This window comes from Argentina silus (genome assembly GCF_951799395.1).
Source record: "Argentina silus genome assembly, chromosome: 6".
NCBI lineage: Eukaryota > Metazoa > Chordata > Actinopteri > Argentiniformes > Argentinidae > Argentina > Argentina silus.
This window is the reverse complement of record NC_139660.1, coordinates 9689655-9716868: the sequence shown is the minus strand read 5'-3', so window position 1 is coordinate 9716868 and position 27214 is coordinate 9689655. Positions and strand designations below refer to the sequence as shown.

At 42.5% G+C, this 27214-nt stretch overlaps 2 protein-coding genes across 3 annotated transcripts; one reads left to right on the top strand and one right to left on the bottom strand.

Moving 5' to 3' along the window:
- Nucleotides 1-2409: 2409 nt before the first annotated feature.
- LOC310805783 (coiled-coil domain-containing protein 18) lies at nt 2410-16275 on the bottom strand (the record flags this gene model as incomplete). The annotated part of the gene is made up of 22 exons (XM_083671590.1): nt 2410-2787; nt 2967-3179; nt 3844-3981; nt 4146-4286; nt 6185-6301; nt 6461-6581; nt 8587-8800; nt 9343-9539; nt 10322-10452; nt 10969-11136; nt 11320-11436; nt 11834-11911; nt 12311-12466; nt 12662-12790; nt 13041-13151; nt 13372-13589; nt 14493-14824; nt 14977-15098; nt 15231-15327; nt 15440-15568; nt 15712-15821; nt 16129-16275. The coding sequence occupies 22 exons, from the start codon at nt 16273-16275 to the stop codon at nt 2410-2412; spliced, it is 3564 nt and encodes a 1187-aa protein (XP_083527716.1).
- A 1156-nt stretch (nt 16276-17431) lies between these two features.
- Nucleotides 17432-26717, top strand: dipk1ab (divergent protein kinase domain 1Ab; the record flags this gene model as incomplete). 2 transcript variants are annotated; one of them, XM_083671737.1, is made up of 5 exons in its annotated part: nt 17432-17509; nt 24851-24985; nt 25278-25385; nt 25502-25678; nt 25889-26717. In XM_083671737.1, 5 exons carry the CDS (start codon nt 17456-17458, stop codon nt 26699-26701), a joined length of 1287 nt encoding a protein of 428 aa, XP_083527863.1. In that variant the 3' UTR covers nt 26702-26717. The 2 variants fall into 2 exon arrangements, with proteins under 2 accessions (XP_083527863.1, XP_083527862.1); XM_083671736.1 differs by lacking the exon at nt 25502-25678 and having other exon boundaries at nt 17456-17509.
- Nucleotides 26718-27214: the final 497 nt, after the last annotated feature.

Below are 27214 nucleotides of genomic sequence, written 5' to 3'. Positions count from 1 at the left end.
CTCCAGACACCAAGGGCCTGAATATGCACTTTGACTACAGTCAAACAATGATGGTGGATGAAACGGCATGCCGTAGATTGATAGGAGTCATTCATAGGTTGCTCACAATATTCTCCTATGAAATCATTGGATTTGAAGTACAATAAGTAGAATGTTATTTATTTTAAAAAATGAGGCAGTAGCTTTTCAAACCTGCCTCAATTAAATGATCCCAAGTGAAGATAATCATCTCACAACCCAGAATCTCCTTTATAGAAAGTTGGACTTTGTGAGACTCATATAAGGCTTACAGGTTATACAGCATTCCAAATATTGTGGGATCCACACCCAACATTTAAGTCATGTACTTACCGTACCCTGCTCCCCCTCCTCCACCCAGTGCAACTCAACCTGTTAAAAAGCTACTCCCTGGCAGCTGGCTCAGACCAGTGGCAGAACACCAGTACTGAAAACTAGTAAGCTTTCCTTTTAATATTCCCCATGAAATCCACCTAGATCCATCCATAAAAGCCCTCTGCACGCAGCTTCAATTGCACGTGTAAGACAGTTTCGTGAAAATGGTATGGATATATCACAGCTGTCTCAATTTTGAGTCACTGTAGGATTATACACTCACTGAACACTTTATTAGGAACACTTGTACACCTCTTTATGGTGGAGGTGGTGTAATGGTGTGGGGAATGTTTTCTTCCCTGCATGGCCACAATTTACCCATCTTCTAATGGCTACTTCCAGCATGACAATGCACCATGTCACAATGCAAAAGTCGTCTCAAACTGGTTTCATGAACATGACAATGAGTTCAGTGTTCTTCAGTGGCCTTATCAGTCACCGGATCTGAATCCAATAGAATACCTTTGGGATGTGGTAGAATGGAAGATTCACAGCTTGAAAGTGCATCTGAAAAATCTGCAGAAATTGCGTGATGCAATCATGTCATCATGGACCAGAATTGCGTATGAATTGCATATTAGTTTGTTAAACCAGAGTCAAAATCAAGTTTGGACAAGCAGGAGCAGTTTAGCACTTGGTTGTACAGCATGTGCATGAGCATGTGGCTGCTTTTGTGTAGTGGTGACCTGCCAGCAGCCGGGGTATTTGGCCACGGCATGTCCTTGGATGACTGACCTCAGCGTGTTAGGGCTAGAGGACTGAGCCCGGCAGGTTAGGGCTGGGTTTGTTACTCCCTCTTTCAGAGAGCAGCATCAGCACATTCTAACATTGTCAGCTCTAAACACACACACACACACACACACACACACACACACACACACACACACACACACACACACACACACACACACACACACACACACACACACACACACACACATACACATACACACAAACCTTCAAACAATTGCAGACACAAACCACCATACTTGTCTAGCACATACCTTAGAGTCTGCAAACCACCATACTTGTCCTAACTTCAGCACAATCTCAGATAATTTACAGCAGCCACAAGTGATGGAAATTTACATTCCAGCCCTCCCAAACAACTGGTGAGCACTGTTTTAATAGCAGAGTCTTACTATGTGATCCTTACCATGCCATCGTAGAAATGCAAACTGACAGATCTGAAGTCAGTGGCCTTTTTCTCACCTGTAACCTAAATGTGGCAGTGTTGTGCTGCCTACTCTCCAGATCTAGGATGATAGCTAACATTGCTACTCCCAGGATGAGTGGAGGAAAAGCTTTGGAGGCAGCATTAGGCTAAAATCGGCTACAGATGCTGCTCCACTTTAATTTCCTGCAGCAGCCCTTACTCCTGCACAGCAAAGCAATACTAATGGCACACATGTTTTGGAACAGTCAAACAGGGTTATAAAAAAAAGCACACCCGTTTGGCATAAGAATCTGCCACGTCTCACAGTAGTTTAAAAGTAGTCATTTATTATCAGTGGGAACAGTGCTTTGCTGGTTGGACGTATTGTATGTATTGCATGTATTGTTGGCACAAACAGTTGCAGTGAAGAAGTAAGCTAATGTGCATGTGCTTCATGGAGAAGTAGTTTAAAGCTAAAATAGACAACAGACAAACAAGTTGTAATACTGTTCTTATATCTCAAAAACAGTATTGATATTGTTGACAAAGATCTTCTGAAACAAAACTGAGCATGTCATTTTGTCGAGTGTATAAAGTTGCAACTTCCATGGTAGATAAGTTATAAGTGGATAATTCCCATTTTTGAATGGACGACAAAATAAATCCTCCAAAAAGTAACCACTCACTTTGGATGCTATAAACTCATGAACACCAAATACATCTCCCAATCATCTTGTCTAGAATAGAGGAAGCAAGTGAATTGTTTTCAATGTAGCACTATGTTGAAATAGATGACTCTAAGGGAGATGAGGGTTCACCTGAGGGGAGCAGCTGACCTTTAGGCCAGGTGTTGTACCCTCTTACCTCTTTTGGTTGGTCGCAGAGTCCAATCTGTTTTTTTTGCTTACTCTGCTGATCTGCTGATCTTCAATAAGAGGATTTGTGAAGGTGGTATCTCTCTGGTGTGGACACTGCAGACCCTCAGCTAGGCTCTGTGGCTTTAAACTGGCCAGCACGCTCTCCTTCAGGCTCTGGGGGAGGTCGAGGGAGTCGTCATCTGGCGAGTCTGCTGCCACTGTGGAGGACCTGTCCTCTCTCTTCCTCTGTGGTGAAAAGAAGCTGGGCCCTGTAGTGTTGTGGTCTGAGGTGGTCAGGCCAGAACGCACTGCTATGTTATGAAGCTCTGAGGTTCTCTCAATGCTGGAGATCTTGGTCTTCAGACGAGTGACTTCAGATTCCTAAGACAAGAAAATATACAAAAAGAAATGCCATCATAAAGAGATCTGGGCTACTGTTCACCATAATTAATGGGTATGACTTTGAGATACATTTGGCTCAGATTAACCATCAAATGGACCTGTGTTTGTTAAGAATTACAGGGCAGCATTATATTGACAGGAGATCCCTGTCACATTACCTTGATGAGCAAGGTCTCACTGGTGCTCTGCAGCAGCTGCTCTCGGGACTGGAGCTCAGCCAGCAGGGTGGCGTTGTTGCGCTGGGCCTCCTCCTGCTGGGCCCTGGTGTTTTGCAGCTCAAGGGTCAGGTGGTCCTGAGAGCTGCGCAGGGTGCTGGATACATACTCAGAGGCCTTCAGCACCTCCGCCTGCCTCTGCTCTAGTGATGACAGCTAGAAGAGAGCCGCATTGGTTTGTGTAACACAGGGCGTCTCAAGCACAAGACATGTTCGCAGTCACATGTTCACAATAGAAAATTGTCAGTTCCATTAGCACCACAGTTAGTGATCAATAGATTCCAATGAATGGTGACAGCCATGCAGAGCATATTTTAATGGTCTCAGAAACTTTCATTAGGTCAAGGGTTTCCAAACTTTTTTGTCTCGCAACCAAAATGACATAAATCATTTCCTGTGACCCCAACAATTTGATTGCAGGCTATGCCTACACATAATAGTGACGTCCAAGTGTATTCTAATCGCCTAAAAGATGCTCTTATTGGTTGGATTTCAACCCCAAAACACTGCAATATAGGCTACAGGTGCAATAGACAGATGTTGTTTGTCTTCATACAAAATAAAAATGCTTGTGCCTTATTTATCAAATCATAGAGGTTAGTTTGATTTTTTCAGGGATCCCAATTTTCCAAGTTATATTCCAAGTTTGAGAACTGCTGCATTAGGTAAAAGTACCTTGCCTTTTACAATATAAATATCACCCATACATTCTGATTGAATTTGCAGTTTGTGAAACAAACTACTCACAAACAGACACTTAGTATGACCTAGAAGGTTGTAATCTTGTGAGGCTGATCAAACAATTAAAACAAGGCTCTACCTCATTCTGATGCAGCCTTCTGAGTGTGTCCAGCTCCTGCCTCAAGGAGGCCACAGTGGCCCGCAGCCTGGCCTCTGTCTGGGCCGCCTGCTTCTCCATTCTACCCAGTTCCTCCTCCACATGTCTGGCCTGACTCTCCTGCCACCCGGAACAACCACTACTGCTATCATGCACCACACTTAGAAACTGTATCATCTAAGTACTTTAGCATTCAAGCACTTTCTTCTGTTCAAAAGATGAATTCCTGTATATTAGACCACTGGCAGTGTTGGGTATGGTAGTGTGTTGTGTATGGGTCAAACCTTTTCACGGCCAAACTCAGCACTCTCCTCAACCTGCATAGCTAGGCCCTCACATCGACTTCTCATCTCCTGGAGATTTTGCATAGTCCGCTGAAGCTTCTCCCTACCTAGACGCAGGTTCTGGCCCTGAACTATAGCTTCCTGATGGACAAACAGACACACAATTGGACACAGAGAGACCCACCAAAATGAGAAGCACATATAAAATGTCAAAGGATGAGTAAATGTCAACACTATAAGAAGTACACTGATGTAACTACAACAGAGAGACACTTGGTAAACATGTTTTTGTGTGCAAGTGTAAAAATAGCAGTGTGATGAAAAGTCACTTGATTTACATAACCATTGTTTTTTGGATACTTTTTTGGGCTATTCAATAATCATAATTACTGCTTAACTGCTATAGCAAAGCAACTGTCACACCTCTGACAATGTATTGTGTTCCTTTACCCACACATACCACACATCATACCAATACTCCTCATGCCTCTGACAAATAAACAAATAAACATTTCATGCCATAGTTGAGATTTGTAGGATTGTTTGCCCACCCCTGCAGTGTAGAGTTATGTATGTCAGCTGAGGTTATTTCATTATGTAAGACATGAGGAGTGATGCAAAAGATATCTGGTTAAGTCGTAAAAGAGTGGTGAAACTTTAATATTGTGTGCGTGTGTGTGTGTGTGTGCGTGCATGCATGCATGCGTGCGTGTGTGTGTATTAAGTAGTGCATGTGTGAGTAAATGTGTGTAAGTGTGTAAGTTAATGTGGCGAAGTTGCGCACTGCTTTATTGTACAATGTTAGATAATGAGCCTCCCATTGTGGAAAAATGAGAAACCGCTTCTCACACTCCCCTCTCTGAACCACAAGGACAACACTCCCTCACTACATTGTGATATATTGACGAGGGTGTTCAATTGCAAAGGTGGGTTTGGATGGTGGGACAAATGATGTCCTCAGGGGAATCTGGTTAGAACACTCAGAGGAATACATTATGTACTGTTTGTCTATCTTAGATGTCCTAAAATTAACCTGAATGCGGCCCTTCTGAGAATCAGGAGCATTAAAACCTATATAATACAAGTATGGTATCCCTCCAGTTATGGAGAGCTGGAGCTATTTACACTCATGGTGGTCGAGACTCAGTGCCCTGCATAAGTAATGGGACAATGAAGCATTCCTTTTTGTTGGGATTTCAAATCAAACAATGACTTATTTGATGATATGATGATTTGGCTATGTTTCTGATAGTTTTCTTTTCTGTTTTGTCAGCCTAATAATGACTTCCTTGACTTTCATTGACACCACGTTGGTCTTCAAGTTGACAGACACCAATAGCAAACTCCAAAGGCAAATGCAATGCCTAGAATCAATACTAGACATTGACAGCTCTCATGCCTGCACAAATGATGCGACAGAACACACCTGACTTACCAGAGACACCTGCCAATTGTCCCATTACTTTTGGGTACCCTAAAATATAAAATAAAAGCTGACAATCTCTACTTTAACCTCATATTAATTGTTTGATTGAAAATCCAAACTTCTGGAGTGTAGAGCCAAAAGAAGAAAAAATGCTTCAGTGTCCCATTACTTACACAGGGCACAATATGTATGAAGACATCTAACAATCTCGAAGTGAAATGAAGAGCAATTTTGTCTCACTCTTCATCCACTGTTCTCCAGCATGGAGAACACACTGTACCTCTTCCAGGTTCTCCTTTCCTTGCAGTTGTGTCCTTATTAACTCTAGCCTCTCATTCAGGAACTCCACCTGACAGACACATACAAAATTAATCTGATCCACTGAATGCAATCATAATTAACAGGTGTATTAGAAAATCACAAGGAAACAAGTATTTATTCATTGGTCAATTGAGGCTTTTATAAGTCAAACATTTGACTTCACATAATGCGTCTCAGCAGATGATATCCTTTCTTATGAATCTACTTCAACTAACATTTTATATATAATATTGACACTGATGGACATGACGCTGAATAACAGAAAAGAAAAACACAGGTGTATATTGTTGACCTGCTTGGTCCTCTCTTTGGCTTCTCTTTGGGAAGTCTCAAACGCCCCTTGCTGCAGTATTAGCTTCTGCTCCATCTCCTGTGTGTGATTCTCAACAGCAACCTCTAGCATACTTAGCTTATGGAAAACATAGAATTAAATGTGTGAAATCATCGCCTGTGACTCATTATTATCTTTGAATGTGTGTGTATGTGTGTGTGTGTGTGTGTGTTTGTATGTGTGTGTGTGTGTGTGTGTGTGTGTGTGTGTGTGTGTGCCGGCACTACTCTGTTGCACCTGAAGGGCTTTTTGTTGAAGCGCCTCCTGGCTTTCTTTAAGTGCTGTGTCCTTGTCTGCAACCTCTTGATTCTTCTGGTTCAACTCTCTACGTATCTGCTCCAACTCAATTTGTGTCTCCCTATGGGAAACATACACATATATGCAGAAAAACTCACCTAATCAATAACATTGGTGTAGTGGTTGCGTTCATTCACACACAAACACACACACACACACACACACACACACACACACACACACACACACACACACACACACACACACACACACACACACACACACACACACACATCAAACAGCATCATAATAAATCCAGAAAGTATTCAACCATACATGAAACAAACTCAACAATGGTTTGCTTTCACACTTTTCATGCTCTGTATATAAATCTCATGGTTAAGAGGATTAATGTTGGTCATGTTTTGGTCATGGACAGCAAATGATAGCCCATAGCCTTGTGGCATGTGATGCTGTGCTGCAGAAAGCAATGCTAAATTTAGTCAGATCACATCTTTGCCACAGGCAAGAGTTGAAGCACAAGGGGAGAACTCAGCTGACTCTCTCCACAGGGAACAGACCATACACACAGACAAGTGATCCCTGTGGGTGTTTAAGACACTGAAATAATCTGAGCAGGAACGATGCTGCAAAGAATGTACCAACAACCTTGTTTATAACAAATAGTTGGGTCACAGTTCCTTGGACACAATTAGATATGAGGACATCATCTTGACTTTTTGGTCAGGCACACTACATTCTATCTGTGGTTGGTGCTAGGACAGTTGATTATTGTTGCCAAAGCAACTTCTCAAGTTCAGTGGTCATATCCATGTGACAACAAAAACAACCATAAATGTGGAGGTTGTAAAGTCATGCATTGAAAATATGATTGCTTGGGGAGGGGAATTTCTTTGTGTCCATCATCACATACAAGTACCTCTTTACGTCTTAGCTGAACTTTGGCACTAAAAGAGTTTCAATTGAAATCAGAGCTCGGAAAAATACATCAAGGATATGTAAGACTCAAGTGATATCTTGGTTTCATAAAACAAAATGAAAGATGTGATCTCTGGGATACAGATGGAAAATCCCAAAACAAAATCAATACGATACAAATATTTTCTTTTCATTATGTATGAATTGGAGGGCATGCAGGAGTGTAATGAGGTCAATGACAAACCCTACTCAACTTGTGAACCCAAGAACATATAAGCCTTGTAATGAACTTGCTGTATTGACTGCTGCTTCACTTCAAAGAATGGTGCAGCTGAAAAAGCAGCTGTTCTTCCACCAGGTCACTGCCAAGGGCAGTGCTGTTCATCAGTCAATCAGTCAATTATTGTCTCATAGATGTGGATGTGCAGTTTCTGTCCATGGCAAAATTACTTTCATGACTGTCAAAAATCTTTGACACAAGGTCACCACAACAACCACTGGAACACAATGTTGCACAAGTTTGATCTCAATCTAAAGCAAAGCTTAGTTAGAAAACCATGGTGCTCATATTGTGCTTCTTTCCCATTTGCTTATGAGACAGGCTTTTGGTAATTTACATTCTGGTTTGGCTTGAGCAAAAACATATCTAAGCTTTCATAAAACAGATAGGGAATAAAGTTCTGGGAATAAACGCTGACATAAGTTCACAGTATATATCAACCTGACTGACAATCGTGAGTTAAAAAAAATACAAATAAAACATTTGTTGCGAGTGAAAAGCAAAAATAGTAAATGCAAAGTAGATCATGTAAATATTTCCCATTATTGGGGACAAGTACACACAGTCATTTTTTCAATTGCAAGATATATGTTGTGTTGCAGATAAAAGGTATCTATTCAGCTGTCAGGCCAAGATCGATGTTTGTTAAGGTCTGATTGGTAAACGGGAGGGAAGCAGAGGGAGGCCAAAGTATCAGACAGGAGGAGTACCAGATGGAGTCTTCTTGTTCTAACCGAATCGGTGTGGTTGGGACCATAGGAGTTGGCCGGAGAAACCTCTAGCCAGCCTTGATGGAGAGACAGGCGGCGGGGCCAACATTTTGACTGATAGGGCGGATAGTAGAGAATGAGGGGGCCGAGTCCTCACCTTACCCCAGGTGGGGAGGCCGTTAGGGTTGGTGGCTCACCTGAGCCCTGCTGCCAGCTTGTCCATGGTGGCTTTGCGCTCTTCTGCTTTCTCCTGTGAGCGTCGCAACTTGTTACGCAACTCCTGGAGGTGGTCCAGTGTGTCCACCAGTTCTCCCCGCACTGTCTTCATCTGGCTCTCCAGCATCTGGGTGTGATGCAAGGAGTTCCGCCTGTCCCGTTTACTGCAGCGTACCCTCTCCTCCAGGTCCTCCACTGCACCAGGCCAGAGAACAACATCAGAGACACTCAATAATACAGGAACCAAGTACACTCAAGTACAGACGAACAGAGACACAGACCTATCAAAAACAACACATGCTCGTATATTGGCTTAAAGGTACACTACAAACGTTTAGTTGCTAATTGTTTACCGCAAATGTTTCGCTTAAGTGTTGACTGTTATTATACTCATATGATACAATATCAATACATCTCTCATTAAACCAAATATTATTTTTGTTTTATGCTAAGAACTATGGCAAAATAAGCTTATGCTCATGGGTATGGGAGGTGAGTCCCTATTTGGCCGATGAGGTAATTTCTGGACATTGTTTCTGATAATTAAGGTGACCCCTTTTGACTCAAGAGCATCCCCAGAGGCAAATCTTCTCAAATTTAATTTAACACTCCAAGACACCGTACCTTTATTACATGACCTAATTTCAAAAACCTAAAATCCACAGACAGCACCAAAACCAGTGGCATACATTCAGAGAAGAAACATTGAGTGAATATAGAAGGATTGTGATACAGACCCATGTTGTCCCGGTAACCCTCGCTTTCCGTACCAGACATTGTCTTCTTCTCCATCAGGCCCTTGGTATCCTGCAGCATCTTCTCCATCTTGGCAAGCTGGGAGACTTTGGTGTCACTGTCGCGCCGTATCCGCAGTGACTCCTGCTCCCTCTCAGTCAGCTGGCCCCGACACTTACTCATCTCCTCCGTCAACTGCCTGCGCGACACACTGGCACTCAAAACACTGAGCTACAACGGTCACACTGAACAAACTAGCACTGATTACAATGATACTTCACAGCACAGAAAGCACTGGGTATGACTCTTGAATGCTATACAGCAGGTCTGGAAATTGACGGCTATCCCAAATAACACAGTGATGTTCTACACTGGCTCCCTCCACAGGGCTGATCAGCTTAGAAAGTCTCTAAATTGTTCTTTCTACCGGTCTACGACATGTAATGTAACACTTGTCTTCTTCCAACTGATCTGTGGGGCTTGGGAAGCTTGGCTCTTTATATACGCCTAAGACAAGAGAGGCAATGACCTGCAAAGAAGCAATATTGAGAACAAGGGGTTGCAATCAGACAAGTCATGAGACTAGCTTCACCAAGCCCTGCAGCTAACTGACATTTTACACTTTACACAGTCTGAACACTGAGGCATAGCTAAGCTCATTAGATGCTAGCATCTATATATTTGCACAGTTAATGGTGTCTAAAGTGCAGTCAACAGCGACAGCAGGGCTTTGCTGAACGTCAGGGCACCCACAATATAAGGATAGCTTGATTTCATAATTCCCCATATTTTACAAGAGGTTAGGTCTTAGATGGAGAAACTCTGGTCTGGACCTTAGATTAAGACCTGTGCCTGGAACTGTGTGATTGCCTAGATCATCAAAAATCAGCCTCCTCTCAGTATAGGAAAATCAAAATATTACATCTACTGGCTGGATGCACTGCAGAGTTTGGCAGTGTGGGGAGAGATGACTTTGCTCACATGACAGACAGCTGGAGGGCCTCTCTCTCACAATTTTTAGCCTGCTGACTGGCCTCCTGGGCTCTCTGCTCCCTCCTTTTCACCTCCTTGGAGGCCATCTCTTTCTCCAGCTCCTTCTCTAGACGGGCCACCTTAGATAGCACAAACAAATCATTGGGATCAGTAGTATCAAAGTCACTGTGGCCTAGATGCTATTACATTATGCAAAACAGTATAGACTCACAACATACACGCAAGCAAATGTTTTGGCGAAAATATTGCCTATCAATAACTTGTTTATTTTACCAACCATAGTCACCCATACAGTATAAGCCTAAGGTCAATTTGCACTACAGGATCTATCCAAACAATGATGCCTTTTAAGACACACATGAGTATAAGAAAGCACAGTCAGTTATTTACAGATATGGTAACTTTCTGTATTTAATTTTGTAAACGTCCTCTGCCTTAGGTTAGTTCAGTCTCTGAGCAACAGACCCACAAAAGCTTGCTTTGTAAAACGAACAGAGACAGTAAAAACACTTGATTAATGATTTAACACAGGAGCGTTTGTATTCTGCTGCATCTTCCAACCCCAAACATCAAGAGATGACACAAGTGCAGCTGATGATCAAGTCTTTGGGTCCCTGATCTCAGTCACGCTATACCTGTTCCAATAGCAGTGTCTGGCTGTCCTCTAGCTGGGTCACTCTGGAAGTGCTCTCCTGGAGCATGGCCTGCTGCCTCTGGACAGTATACTGCAGCTGCAGGTTCTGTTCACTGGAGCTCTGGCACACCAGAGAGCTGCTCCTCACATCCGCCTGCAGCGCCTCCATCTGGACACAACACCACAGCTAATAACTCACCTGAAGCTGTACCTGTTTGGGTTTGACTAGTCTAAACCCATACACTCAAGTTGTTCACTTTTCCCTCAACCATACACTTTAACCATACAAACTGCTATACTTTATACTTATAATTTAAGTAATGAAAAGGGTGTCGTGGTCATGGAGTTATACCTCTTTAGCTCTTGTGTCCAGCTCTCTCTCATAATGTCCCTTAGCTCTCTTGATTTGCTGCATACAGCTGCTCAGTTCATCTTGGCACGTTGACAGTGCTGTCTCCAAAAAGTTCATCTTGAGCAATATTAAGGAACAAAGCCTGATTCAATTCTCAGTCTTATCTGTCATGTTTAGGGTGGAGGGGGATGGATTGGAGATCATTTCAAAAGTTTAAATTGGTTTCTTCTAAAGTGAGTCAAGCTTTATTTCTTATTACTGTACCTACTTGTAGAAATTACTTAGAAACTACATGGTAACTACATGGTGTAAAATGTTTAAAAAGGTTTAATAGGTATCAAAACCAAAAGTCATAGTTGGATTGGTGTGAACAGTTTAAATTCTAGGAGGAGTCGCAGGTGGAAGAATTGGAATAATTATTATTATTATGTCGAAGAACAATTTTTTGATTTTTCACAAAAGTTTAGAGCTTTTATCAGCTCTGATGTGCACAGTGTTCTGAGTGGGGACAGACCTGGGTAGTAGACTCTGTTGCCTGTGCTTTGAGAGTCCTCAAGGCCTCCTGGTCTTGTTTGGTTTTCTTCTCTGTCTCCTAAAGTGTGACATGATTCAGGAGTTAAAGCACTAGCCAGCAGGAGAAAGTCACAAAGAAGGAATACACAGATGGCCCTCAGTGGAGTCCTGCATTTCTTGTTTGAACTGCACCCTGCTAAATCAATGTTTAAAATGAAAAAAGGCATGGTTTCCCCAGACTTACGTAGTAAGTCAACCATCAGACACAAAGGCCTTCACAATGACTTTGAGATTTTTTTAGGAACTTTTCCCTACTTGAGGACACAAACATGCATAGTAAAAGCCTTCATTTTGGGATATGGGCAGGCCAAAGATGTGATAATCTCTGAGAGCTGAATGACATGAGGTCTGATTTGGATGGGCTGTGAAACTGGCCAAGGTGAGGGTGGACTGATGCGAGTGGTTTGTGGGGGCAGACCTGTGTGAACTGGCTGAGAGAGGTCTGCAGTTTGTCTGCTCTATGCTGGGCCTCTTGTCTCTCATGCTGGGCCTCTTGTCTCTCATGCTGGGCCGAGGAGAAATCTTTCTCCAGCTTCACTAGCTGGGACTGCTTCTGGTCCAGAGAAAAATGCAACTGTATAGACAGACATGAATCACATGAAGTTGATACAGCTTTGTTTATTGTGACCATGGATCAATGTATGTTTGTCTGCCAAGATGCCTCTGTGTTTGCAAGAAAGATGTCCAAATTAATAATAAAGTATGATATTCTATTCTACTACCTAGAATAGTGTGAATGAGTTCAGATAAAAGACATAAATCTCCTTACTTTTTTTATTTGATCCTGATCCTTACACTGCTCAGAGCGAACCCTCTGGGACTCCTCTAACGCCTGTTGTAAATCCCTTTGCTTTGTATCCAGAGTGGTTTTAAAGTGCCGGATACTGCTGCTTTTTTCCTATGGTTTCAAAGCACAGGGTTAATTTTTGACCAAAAAAAATACCATATAGTTCTAGACAACAAGCTGAAGTGCCTATGATAACATAATCTAACCACACCGGCAGCAATATACCTACAGTGGCATCAAGTAGAACGGTTTAATGAACTTGTCACAACCTTTCTTCTGCATTTATCATGCATCAGCTAAATAGGTATGTGTGTGTGTGTCTTTTTGTTTATGTCTGGTGATTTTAGCATTTCAGCATTACCAGCAGGTTCTGCTCTAGCTCAGCATTCTTTTCTACTGCCTGTGAAAATGATGAGGCCTTCTCCTCCAATTGTTTCTCAGAGGCTGTGAGACGTATGTTATTCCTCCTTAACTGCAATGCAAGACATTCACCACAAGGGGACATCAGTTAAACATCCAAAAAATATAATCGTTTTGTTACAAGACCATTGCTCTAACACCGTCTAACACTGTCTACCACTGTCGATTTGAATATGAGCAACCACCTGGATCTTACTTGTAGGAGTGAAATTGGTACAGTGTGTGTGTGCACGTGCAGGCCTGTGTGCGTGCATGAGTGCATGTGTCCTTACTTCCATTTCTAGCTGGGAGATGTGGGCAATCCTCTCCTGCAGCTCACTGTGGAGTTTCTTGAGCTGACGGTCCCGCTCGATCATGCTGCTCTGCAAGGCAGACATCTCTTCCTGGGCCTGGCTCAGTCTCTGCTGAAGACCAAGTGCAAGACCTGCCTGTCTGCTTCTCTCCTCCTCTACAGCCCGCAAGACAGGCAGCAGCTGCTGGTACTGCTCCCCTGACACACCATTAACATACACAACTATTTTATTACTTTATCTGTACCCACAATGAAACATTGTGCCACACAAAGATACACATGTTTGTAGCCACGTATGCATGGTGTTGGTTGTTACAAATGATACATTTTATATATTACATTGCTGTACGGTATACAGATTTGGATTTTTGAATAAAAGAGAAAATCACTTGGCCTGAGGTTGGGAACATTGCCAGATGGGCCAGAGGTTGGTGAAGACTCTGCACATAGTAACTCCCTTCCGCTCTATAACACAACTGCAGCTAATCAACACACAAAGTTCTCTACAACATGAGAAAAAAGGTCACACAACCAACAAAAAAAGGTCAACACAAATCAAATAATGTCAGAATTTGTAAGAAATTATGATCAGACTGATATTGTAATTGTTAGTCCAACAAATAAAAAAGAACAGCCTTATACTACAGTGCCCTGCATAAGTAATGGGACAGTGAAGCATGTTTTCTTCTTTTGGCTCTACACTGGATTTTAAATGAATACTATGAGGTTAAAGTAAAGATTCTTAGCGTTTTTATGGTATTTGTGTACAAATATTGTGTACACCATTCAGAAATTATTTTTATGCATAGTACCCCTATTTTAGGGTACCCAAAAGTAATGAGACAGATTTATTAAATGTCCAAATTAAGCACTCATGTTTAGTATTTGGTCGACAATAACTGCAATAACTGCCTGAAATCTGCGACCCATTGACCCCACCAGACACTAAGTATCTTCTCTGGTGATGCTCTGCCCGGCCTGTACTGCAGCCATCTTCAGTTGTTTGCTTCACTGTCCCATCACTTACGCGGGGCACTGTATATTTAGGTGGGGTGTATGTTGAGTCAATACGCAGGGTGCTTTGGGCTGGTATGTGCATACAACATGAGACGGTGAGGGTGTATGGAGCTTGGGTGATCACCTCTCTGAGATGCAACAGGCTGAGGATGGCCTCTAGGCTGGCCAGTTCCGCTTGGTTATGTTCTATTTCTCTCCGACACTGCCCTAGCTGCTGCTCCTGGCTGCTGGTGTGGTGGCGTAAGTCCCCGTTCTCCTTCCTCAGCTCATCCAAATCACGGAGGACAACAGCCTCCTTCTCGCTCAGTTTCTGCTCAAGCTCTACACTCCGGATGGAGGCCTCTTCGAGGCGAGAGCGCAAAGTGGCGTTCTCAACACTCATTGCCTCAGCTCTAACTGAGTCTTCCTTCAACTGGCTGATCAAGGTAGAGAAAAGGTTGATTACTGTTCCTACTGTAGAGGTTTGCATATCACCTTTGTGACTATCCCCACCTCTACCGTATCCTGATTTGCAGCAACTGTTTCTTATCTAATTCAGAGACCAAGTTAGTCAGCTCAGACCACCTACCCAATCAGCTGGCTCATGTCAGCCCTCTCATGTTCAAACTGACAGCACTTCCTCTCCCATGCCTCGCGCTCTTTGTCACACTGGATTAGAGCCTCCTTCAGTCTGGCTTCATTGTCAAACACCTACAAAATACAGCACCAGGTTTAGGGGTAAAATACTACACATACAGGAAGCAAAATTAGGTCAATTTAGTCTGGTATTGAAAATTGTTTTCTCAAGAAGGCTGAATTTACATAATTTCACTCATTCCCTACCTTCCTCAGTTTCTCAGACATATTCTCCTTGTATCCCTGGAGAGCCTCTGTCTGCCTCTCTGCAGTAATAAGGGCTTCATTTCTTTGCTGCTCAACTCTTTGAAATGAATGGGGGGTCATGTTTTACCAAATAACAACTACTTGAACATAAAGACTTAATCAATAACAGAACAGGCAATGGGCGCCCTGAGAGTGCTTAGAGACACTACCTTATCTCCTGGCTTGCTCTGTCATCTATTTCAGCCCTTACAACCATCAACTCCTCTTTCAGCTTATCCACTAGTCTGCTCTTCATGACCAGTGTCTCCTGAGTCTCCTCTAGCCTCTTTTCTGCATCTCTATGAGAATTAAAAGGGCAGCACAATTATCACAGCCATATTCACACTGTGGTTGTTGTCAACTCAGCTGATGCTGCTGTTCATGACCAGTAACAGGGCAACACACAGCTGATGCTGCTGAGTATTGCTGCTGAGTATCATACCTGAGGGCATTCCCTTGGGCCTCTACCTCAACCTCCAGACATTCAATCTCCTCCTTCATTAGAGACACACTGGAGTTCTTTGACCCCACAGTCGAGCCCAGAACCCGTACCTGTCCAAATTTAAAATGAACAGAATATCGTAGGACAAGACGAGTGTCTTTGGAATGGAGGATGATAACACTGCACTTTAACCCAATGTAATATGTCCTACACAGTAAAAGAAAACAGTCATGTCATGTCACTGCTATGACAATGTTATAGCCCAAATGACAGTGTGTTACAGTAAAATGCAACCACAGATATTACTATTGTGAGAGTTGTCAGAGGTGTGTGTGTGTGTGTGTGTGTGTGTGTGTGTGTGTGTGTGTGTGTGTGTGTGTGTGTGTGTGTGTGTGAATATACATAAACTGCTCATACTTTGGTTTTGGAGCTGGCAAGTTCGAGATGCAATGCTTCCAGTTCACTGATCAGTTGTCTGTTTTCTAGCACCAGAGAATTATTCTCTTCTTCCACTGAGCTTAACTTCCTCCTGAGCTGAGAGTTTTTTGAGTCCAGTTCCCTCATTGTGGGAGGCGGGGCAAGGGTAGTCTGAAACCCATTTATCAATCGAATGAATATGTTAGTTTAAGACTCTATAGCCTATACTGTACTTGTTCCCTCTACCATACAGGATGTTGTATGGCAATGTAATGCTATACATGTTTTATTTTAGCTAGTTACCATGATGCTTTCGTATATCAACAAGCTAAATGAACCACTCTCAGTCAGTGAAGCAGGCCTACCGAATCAATCACTTCTCACCTTTGACTCTGCTTGAGGTGCGCTGCTACACACTCTGCGCTCAGCCATCCTGTAAGCGATCAGGTTGTGATGGGTGGGCAAGCACTGTTGCAATAAGACAATGAATGGGGTTTATGTTGCTGACATTTATATTTTTAAGCAAGTGTTGTCAATAAATTGGAATAATTAGCTACGTCAATAATAAGAGACCTAGCTTGAAACATGAAACAAAAAACGTGTTAGCCAAGTTAGCTAGCAAGCAAGTTTTACTGGAGGCAGTTGCTTAGTTACTTCACACACTTTAGCCTATTAAGCTTACCTGTTTTGTCAAAGCACTGTAAAGATCATGTCTTAATCATCTAATTGACTATTATGTATCATCTGTGTAACTAAAGACAGTAAACATCAATGGATGGATATGAATTTTAGCCCTGCCAGCATACTTGCTATGATTGGCTAAAGTTGTTAGCTAGCCACTTGTAGCCATAAATATCTTTGGCTGAAGAACGCAATGTTACACGTCCTTGTAACCTGTTATGATTGCGAGAAGTAGCTAAGTACCGCGAATCATTAAACGGATAGAAAGTAACATCGCTTCTCGAGGCCAAAATATATATATACATATTTGTATAATTATGGTTTAATTATGGTTAATCCTAAATACAGTAGAAAATTATTGTTGTGCGCCTTTATCTACAGGACCGTTCCACGCACATTCTCCTCCCATGTCCACCGGCGTTCAAAGAGAACTGCAGCGTAGACAGCGAGCGCTGCTGAAGTGGATGCTGTTTTGGAGCATCAAAGGCAGACTTTCAAGGAAGACCGAGGGAGAAGACATGATTTGGTAAAACCGGCTCTTATTTTTTTTTCTTATGCACACTTAGGACTATTCGATTTCTAGATCGCGTCTTACGGGGTTTTCTTCCTCTGGCAGGTTAGTGTTGTGAGATGTGCTATATTTGCCATGGCAAGAGGTCTGTTTCCATGGGTCTGGCTGAGAAAGCCTATCTACATACAGGTAAGCCTCTGGAAAATCTCTCCTTCACTTCGCAGTCGGACAATCACAAATACACTTATTGGGTCAGTTCCAAGCATGGGCCCACGTTCCAGTTTGATCGAGATTCGTTTGGACCCTTGAACGTTATGATACGCCATGATTTACTATAGGTCATATATATTTGCGCATTTCTTTTCTCTTATCACCATAATTGAGCTGGCTATTTGATCATTTGATTGCATCGACATGTATAGTGTGTTCTGTGTCTGCTGCATATTATTTCATTTTAATTGATCTGTATTCGTTACTGATTTGAAGACGGCACTTAATGCTCTGTCGATTCCATGAAAAAAAATGCAGTCATTGGTCCAATTCAGTAGGCTACTCGCCGTTGCTGTAGCAACAGGGCTGATGCAGCTTTGACACACAGGACCATAAAGTCAAAGAAATTAAGTTATAGCATAAGACAGGAAAAGAGCAGGGGGGGAGGGGTGGGTGGGGGGGGGGGAGTGTTGAAAGATACCGCGTGCAAGGTTAAAAAAGAGTGTTTTTAGGCGTACGTTATTATAGTATGTCTCCTCCTAATATGTCTCCTATTCAGTATTGACAACGGCATTCCCTCTTGAATTATCAGTTAGTGTATTGGTTGTTAACATTTAGGAAATCTTTTTTTTCAGGTATAGGTCCTATTATTTGTTTCTATTATTGATTTTTTATTCGATTTATTGTTAGTGCAACTTCCGATGATGCCTCGCCCTATATGGGCTTATTAACACACTAGCCACATTTAAAGCAAACAAATGTGTTCTTCACATATTTCTTTTACAGTTTTTAAACTAAACAAAAAAACAAAAAGAAAATACTTATTTGAGCTTTAGCCTATTCAGATGCTAAATATACATAATTTATATTACTCTACTTGATTACAGTTACAACAGATAGGCCTGTGGATTGTTTCTTTTTCTCATACAGTGCAAGTTTCTTTATAAATAAAATGCGCAACATCAAATACACAATTTCAGAAAAATAAATCTAACTTAGGTTTGTCATCTAACCAAAGCACCAGGGGATGACTACTGGACACGTTGCAGAGGATACTTTTTTTTAAATCATCAAGGACAATAAAACAGAAAATGCATTTAATTTTCAATTTCCCCAAGATCACTTACAGTATTACTGTTTATTAGGTATTTTCCATTGTCCCTGTAAGTCACAGAGCTTTATTTAACCCTGATTACAAAGTAGAGGAACACCAAATGTATTTCATCAGTGCTCTCAGCCATACCAGTATTTTTGGTAAAAACCCTGTTGTTTTCCCTTCCATAGAAAAGGCCTAGAAAACCTGGCCTCATCTCTCTTGACCTGATCAGCTAGGAGCGCAACTCAAGCAGTTTGTTTAGCTTCATCTCAGCTGCCATTTCCCTCAAGCTCCTGTGTGTGAGTAGTTTAGTTGACGGATAAGTGGATGTGACAACAGTCACAGCGGGGCTGGCCACTGCAGTCTCACAGCTTTCTAGGCCACGTTGCTCCCTCCTAATGAGAGCACGACTGAAACAGTGTCACTGAAGACAAGCTATTTTTTATGAAAATCTAAATAAAACTCACAACAACTCCATATGCTATTACCACATTACAATGTAACAACATATTAATACAGTATATTCAAGTAATTACAGTGTTACTACACAGGTATAGGGGCAACTTAAGTGTTACTGACATATTAAAGTTATCTGTCCATTACCACTTGCACACTAGGATATGGCATTACTTCCAGGGTGTTGAGAGCTTGACAATCCAGCCGAGAACACTGTTCCATGGAGCATGTTTGTCTACCAGTGGAGGGGTAATGCTGCATGCTGGGTGCAGCTTAGTCTGTGTCATACAGCTCTGACAGATCCTGTTGACCATACCTATAGTTAGACAGACTCATAAACGCATAGTTGATATCACCCACAATATATCAGTCTAGCCAATTGGTTGTGGGTGCAGGCTTGTCTCTTGTGTTTTATAACTAATTTGAAGCAGTGGGAATAAGTGATCAGGCATTACTGTATTTTCTAATTAAATGGCCATTGCCCACCCATCATTTCTGTCTCAGGGGAGTCACAGAGAACCAGGTCTCATATACCCTTGTGGCCTACATGGCCTAGAGGTCTCATACATACAGTATAGTAGATCTGAGGAACTGTGTCAGAATGTAGTGAGTGACAATATCCTCAGAGGCCAGCATTGTATTAGACAACTGAAACAAGTCTACGGTTATGATATTATCAATATGACAATAATGGTATTTAATAGACACAGTCAGTCCATATAAAAAATTTTTTTTTGAAAAATGTTCTTGGGTTTTCCTGCATTTTAGTCAGTTCTTCAAGTACAGTTAAACTGTAAGAGATCTGAGAAAGGTTTCTGGAACAGCTGTCACATCTAATCGTTCAACAGCTCAGTCTCCTTAAGGGAGAGTCTGCCTGCCTGCTCTCTTCTCTCCACTGTAAGAATAGCTGAGTTGATTTCTCTGCAGTACATGACTCTATCAGCATTTGTTGAAAACAAACACATTGTCTGAGTTGGTCTAAGTTTCTCCCACAGGACTTGGTGGGAGCCTAAAGGAATCAATGGTACTTAAGCATCATTTAGCTAGTTGGAATTTTCCTTCCCCCTTTACGTATGAACTACATTTATATTTTGGGCATTCCTGATGGGCGTGCGTGCATGCTTGCATGTGTGTGCCATGCTTGCATGTGTGTGCCATGCTTTATTGCTTGTTTTACACCATCCACAGACTGAACAGCTGTCTACAAGATGAAGTTCACACATGTAGCATTGTCGCAGTGTTGAGTCAGTGTGGGGGTGTGTCCTAGGAGGGGGATGGGGTCTTCTGATCTCTTGCTCTTCGGATTGAGATGAGTCAGATCATCCCAGTGCCTGCACAGACAGTGTGATATCCCTTTTCTTCATTGAGTCCATCTCCAGGGATGAAGAGAGAGGCATGCTGGGATGAGCTACTGGTGTATAACTACCTCGTTGAGGAGAAGGTTAGCAGGCACAAAAGGAGCTCTCACCACTTTCACCAGAAAACATCCACACTTGATGGTTCCTCTGCTCCTCTATTAATGTTTCCCATCTAGGATATTAGGGGAAAAACTGTTTGTCTTTGTCTAATGTATGACACAAACTGTTCATTATCTCCCTCTTCCTCCCTTTCCATCCTCTCTCTCTCTCTCTCCCTCTCTTTCACTCTCACACAGCAGGCTAGGGAGCCCATTAGGGAGAAAGCTCTGAGGAATAGCTTTATGATCATACATGATAAATGAGTGGCGAGCCGACTGCAAAAACAAGTGTCAGTGCAGAAATGTCCTCTCCTCTTGATCAGCTTCTTTCTTCTTTCCCCTCATATTTGGAAGCCAATGAGCAGTTTCAGGTCACAAATAACGTACTCTTTGTATGTCTTGTGCACCCTGGAGTTCCATTGACAGATTTTGTATTTCCTCTGCAATCTCAGAGTCAGGGCTCAGTGTTGACTTGTTGTCATAAAGGTCATAAAGGAACCTACTGATAATGTAGTCCAGTTCAGTGAAGTGACTGTTTGCAGTACGCCATTTCGTTGGATCCCAAACTCCAGGTCTCTGATGTAGATGGAACCTATCTTGTATGGGAACAAGGAGGATCCCCTGAGCTACATAATTTCTCTTTTGTCATTGCTGATCATCTCTCCCACCTCAGGCCATGGCCACATCTCTCAGTCTGTGTGTAATTAATAGCTGTCACAACAGCCACAATCAATAGTACCTCATTATCCATGTTTGTTTGGCTCTTTCCCCACAAACAGTCAATGGAATCCTGTAGATAGAAATGCATCACTACAGAGTTGAAATGAAAGCCTCAAAGTATTGATTTTAAAGGCACACTACATATTTGTTTTTCCTGCAATCCCTATAACACTCACCTACCCAAAAATCAATATGAAATACTTCTTTGTGTGGTCTCTTTCCAATTACTTAAGTGTCTGGTTCTCTCTTGCACTCCTAGGGCCGAAGGCAGAAATCACGTACAGAAGAGATTACAAACCATACTGTTGATAGATAGACAGATATATAGATAGGTACTTTATTGATCCTCATTATTGATCCTCATTATTTATTGATACTCATCCTCCTATTGGCCACCTCCTCCACAGTGTCCAGGGTGACACCAAGGACAGAACCAGCTTTCCTATTAAGCTTGTTCAGCCTCTTGGTGTCACCTTCCTTGATGCTGCCCCCCCCCAGCATACCACCGTGTACAGCATTGCGCTGGCCACCACTGACTGGTAGAACATGTTCAGCAGAGACCTGCACACATCAAAGGACCTGAGCCTCCTCAGGAGATAAAGCCAGCTCTGGCCCCTCTTGTACAGGACATCTGTGTTACCAGTCCAGTCCAGTTTATTGTCCAGGTGCACCCCCAGGTACTTGTAGCTCTGGACCTCCACGTCTTCTCCCTGGATGGAAACAGGAGACAGAGGGACCCTAGTCCTCCTAAAGTCCACCACCATCTCCTTTGTCTTGCTGATGTTGAGTTGCAGGTGGTTCTGCTCACACCATACAAAAAAACTGTCCACCAGTCCTCTGTACTTGGTCTCCTGGCCTCCACTGACACATCCCACTATAGCAGAATCGTCCGAGAACTTCTGCAGATGGCAATTATCTGTGTTGTGCCTGAAGTCCGAGGTATAGAGGGTGAAGAGAAAGTAATTGTAATTGTAATAGTAATTGTAATTGACATTCTGAGCAGTTGTCAGTCCCATGGAGCGCTGGTGAGCGGGTGCTGAATTTTTTACATCAACAACAGCGGGGGAACACTCTTGACTATATACTTGAAAGCACAGAGTCTTCAAGCCAGTAGACACAAAGCAACCTCTGTGTATACCGAAGAAGAGCTTCTGTTGACGCAGCTTTATTTCCCTCTTGAGTTGCTACCCACAGTGAATGTGTTCCCATTGGCTGAGCTGCGGTGAAAGAGGGTACACAGACCAATATAACTACTCTGGACCAGTGGACCCAATGGCCAGAGTCAGACCAATATAGATTACACAACTTCTTCAAACAATAAAGGACAGACTCTGTCAGACAAACAGAGAAAATAAGTAGAAAGTGAGATGAATACAATATCATCCAACCAAGTGCTCCAACAGACAATAGAGGAGGAGGAGAGTGATGGACTGACATTAAGAGTGCTATTGTATAGAGAGACATTAGATTTGGTGAAAATGGAGGCAGGGTCAATCAGGGACCTTATGTTTGGGTCAATCAGGGACCTTATGATTTAATCACTTGAAGAAAGGGGTGGGATCTTGCTTGGTAGTTCTAGTATAGAATGAAAGATCTCTCTATTAAATGAGGAAATTGACTTGGAGATATCGTTCCAGATACACACACACAGTCAGGTTCATGAAGGGATTGACAGGGAAATGGAGATTGAAACACAAAGTCTCTGCATGCTACTGTATATGAGATGAAGTAAATTGGACCTCATAGAGAGAGCGGGAGAGAGACTCAGGGGGAGTCCATCACTGTCAGGCGTTGGACACCAGCATCATTAATAGATGGAATATATGGATAAGAAGGGCTCCTGTTATTCCAATACTCAGCTCTCCCAGTTCATGATAAAGAGGCCATTTATATTTATTTTAAGTAATATGATCAAAACACAATAATAATTATGCAATGTGTCTGAGTGAATTAACCATGTGTAACCACAGAGGGAATTTGGCTGTTGATCAAAGAGCACCTGATCAATGATAACTGTACTAATAAAGTGCAGTACTCCTCAATGCTCGCTTTGGGCAGCTTCCCATTTATTTTCCAATTTAAATCCTGTTCTGGTATTGACTGTGCTCAGTAAGCTCAATTGTATATACATATGGTCTACATTACATTTACAACAGGATTGTTCACCAGAAGTTGCCTTACCTTGAAAATAATCGATGTGGAAGAATATCTATGCTTTGTGTTTGTTTACACAGCTGCAGAATCACTGGCAGATAATATTAGCATTGATAGTCCCCCTACCCGCATTCTACACTGGCCCTCATCATTTTGGTGCAGTGATTTAGCACATGAAGCTGAACAGAAATGGTTAAGGCCTCAGATTACCGTCAAACTTCCTCCCTGGCCTGTCAGTAGATATGGCTGCAGTCACTCCCTGCCCCCAAACACACACACAGTTTATTGCTCATTGACAGTAATTGTATAGCTTTTTACAAGAACCCCCACTCCCTCTTCAGAGAGCATTGGTACCGTAAGCCCAGGTCTTAGATGTCTGATTAGAAAATGTCAGGCCACAAGAGGTTTACGGCAGTTCCGCCACATTTCATCGAGTGACATTTACAGTTCAAATGGCTCTGTTTGCTGTTAGCTTTAAAGGAACATGGATATAAAGGTTTGATTCTCAAGCACAATTAAACACTGTGCAGTGTTTGTAAGGAAAAACAAATAAACTCCATGTTGTAAATCTGTAAAACTGTTGTAAAAACACTGATATTAGCCAGTACAAGCTCATCATTCATGTAATTTTGCATGATAAAGATTTAGCTATGGATTCCATATTTCTCTGCCTCACTTTAAGGCTGTCCCAATATCCCATGATTTGATTATGATCTAGATACACATGTGACTGATATGGACATTCTTCCTTTTCTGCACTCTTTCTGCAAAACCACCAGATACATTTGAGTCAAGTGCTGTTTTCATGTTGCCACTGCACCTACCAGGGGGTACCTTCTATTTGAAAACAGAGACTGTCCAATTGGGAATGCTCATCTGTGTATTCATATCATATTTCATATTAACATCAAACTTGTGAAATACTTCTAATCAGATTTGTTTGCCATTGTGTTTTTCTGTTAGAGCTTCCCCTCCCCATCTTAATCCTTGTGCTCAATAAGCCACCTAGCCAAAGCGACTGCCTCACTGAAAATAAACAAACTCTCAAGGACAGACAGCATGACACAGCATTCTGTGATAGAGGGGAGAAGAGACTAGTGGAGGGGAAAGTTTGTCTTTCCCTAAGCAACAAGCTCTCATGAGTCTACTGTGTGTCAGTTGAATGACCAATCAATGTGTCATGCTGGTATTAGGTCACATTAGTCTACTGAGAACAGCCAGAAATACTGTTTAAATAGTGCTGTGGATTGTTGGCAAGAATGTCTATAAACATTTGGTTGATTATATTATCACTAGACAAGCAAGCCCTGTACCGTGATCACTGAGCATTATGAAATTAACGAGCTGTATCAGGAGTCGCTATGGTGATAGGCTGTAACCCAGGTTTGTCATCATCACAACTCTCTCTCTCTCCCTCTGCCCACCCATTTCTTTTTAGGCCAGATTCTCCTATCTGCATATGAAGTACCTGTTTTTCTCCTGGCTGGCAGTGTTTGTGGGTAGCTGGGTGGTGTATGTGGAATACTCATCCTACACAGAGCTGTGCCGTGGACACGAGTGCAAGAATGCCATTGTGAGTGTTCTTTTTCCTTATGTGAATTAGTGAGTTGATGGAGCCACCTGCTGGTTCAAATCAGACACTCAAAAGGTTTTCATTGTATTATTTCACAATGCAATAAAATACAAAATAAAAAGCATTTTAGATTGAAACATTTGAAAAGTTTACAGTTTGTGTATTATACACATGTAAATATACAGTTCCAAGTAAAACAACAATATATTGACATCAATTAATAAAAAAAGGCAAAACACTTTTATAAAGGAATTTTTTTTTTTTTATTCCGTTTATGTGTGTCATATTTCAGTGTGACAAGTATAGGAAAGGAGTCATTGATGGCTCCGCCTGCAGCAGCCTGTGTGAGAAAGACACGCTGTACCTTGGGAAGTGTCTCTCTGCCAAGCCTAATAACCAGGTGAGAAGATCTGCTACTGATTACTCCTGTTTGGTCTGGCACTAGTTTAGCAGACCTGTCTAGTGTAAAGTGTTTCTGTATGTGGTTGCTGATGCCTGGCTGCTGTGGGTCTACAGGTGTACTCTGGGAGCTGGGGGGACCTGGAGGGAGTTATTAAGTGTCAGATGGAGGAGGTTCCTCACTATGACCTTGGAGCAGAGATGGAGCCCAGGAAGGAGGCGATGCCCTTTAACAAGCCCACCAAGGGCACCTCTGTCGAGAAGTTCAAAGAAATGGTCCTCAGCCACCTAAAGGTCAGGATTATTCATCCCTGTCATTTGACTAACCACTCACACATACATACATTCTACATGATTGTGAATGTAATAGTTTAAATACAGTATAGACTATAACATAAAGCTAACTTAACAATATAACAAGATAATCAATTTCCAAAATTACAGTACCATTGAACAATATTCGGTAATAATGACTGTTGACCAAGTCCTTTTTCTCTTTACTAGGCCAAGGTGGGTGAACAGGCCAACCTGCCAGACCTGGTGAGTCTGGTACTGTCTGTCGCTGATGCCAACAAGGATGGACACATCTCATTGCCTGAGGCACGCTCCATGTGGGCCCTACTTCAGCTCAACGAGTTCCTGCTGGCGGTGGTCCTGCAGAACAGAGAGCACACGCCCAGGCTCCTGGGCTTCTGTGGGGACTTGTATGTGATGGAGAAGGTGCCGTACGCCCCCCTGTATGGGATCAGCCTGCCATGGGTCGTAGAGCTATGGATTCCAGCTGGAGTGCGCCGCAGCATGGACCAGTGGTTCACCCCATCATGGCCACGTAAAGCCAAGATCTCCATTGGCCTGTTGGAGTTGGTGGAGGACGTCTTCCATGGCACCTTCGGCAGCTTCCTCATGTGCGACATGAGCGCTGCTGGCTTTGGCTACAATGATCGGCATGACCTGAAGGTAATGGACGCGCAGCACATAATTCCTGAGGCTACCTTCCAGGAGGCCATGAGGGAGCGGCACTGCGAGGTGGACGAGGACTGTCTGTACGGGGCCGACTGCCACACTTCCTGTGACCTCACCAAGCACCGCTGCACACCAGAAGTGACACGGCCCAACCTGGCCAAGGCCTGCGGGGCGCTCAAGGACTACCTCCTGAGGGGGGTGCCGTCGGATGTGGGTGAGGAGCTGGAGAAGCAGCTGTATGCCTGCATCGCGCTCAAGGGCTCTGCGGAACAAATGGAGATGGAACACTCTCTGATTTTAAACAACCTGAAGACACTGTTATGGAAGAAAATCTCTCACACAAAGGACTCATAATGGCTGAGTAAGAACATTAACACTAGTGACCTACAAGCCTAGCCCTCTCTGGAAAACATGGGACAATTAAACTGTCACTGACTGGTCAATTGTGCTTACAATTCAGGTGGAAGGGTGGGGATCAATTTTGCACTGTCCTTCATGAACTGTTTACATGACATTAGATTCACTGTACATTTCTAGTAAACAATGTAATTGTACTTAATTATCCAACTTCAATCAACATCATGTTTCCTTCTCATGGAGGTTGGTTAAATTCAGTTGCTTCAATCAGTTAAGCAGTTCTAAATGTACGTCTTAGTTACCTGCAAGGGCACTCTCAGCCTACTATGCTTTCTGTAGAATGGATTTTGACAATGTTTAACATATGGTTCAGAGCATGGTCATTTTCCACATTAAATAGAAAAGTATATTTTTCAGTGCATGCCACAAGATAGCCTTTTTAATTTAGTGCATGGCTACAACAGCAAGACATTCAAAATGTCAGTGCTGAAAAAGCCTAACAAATTTTAG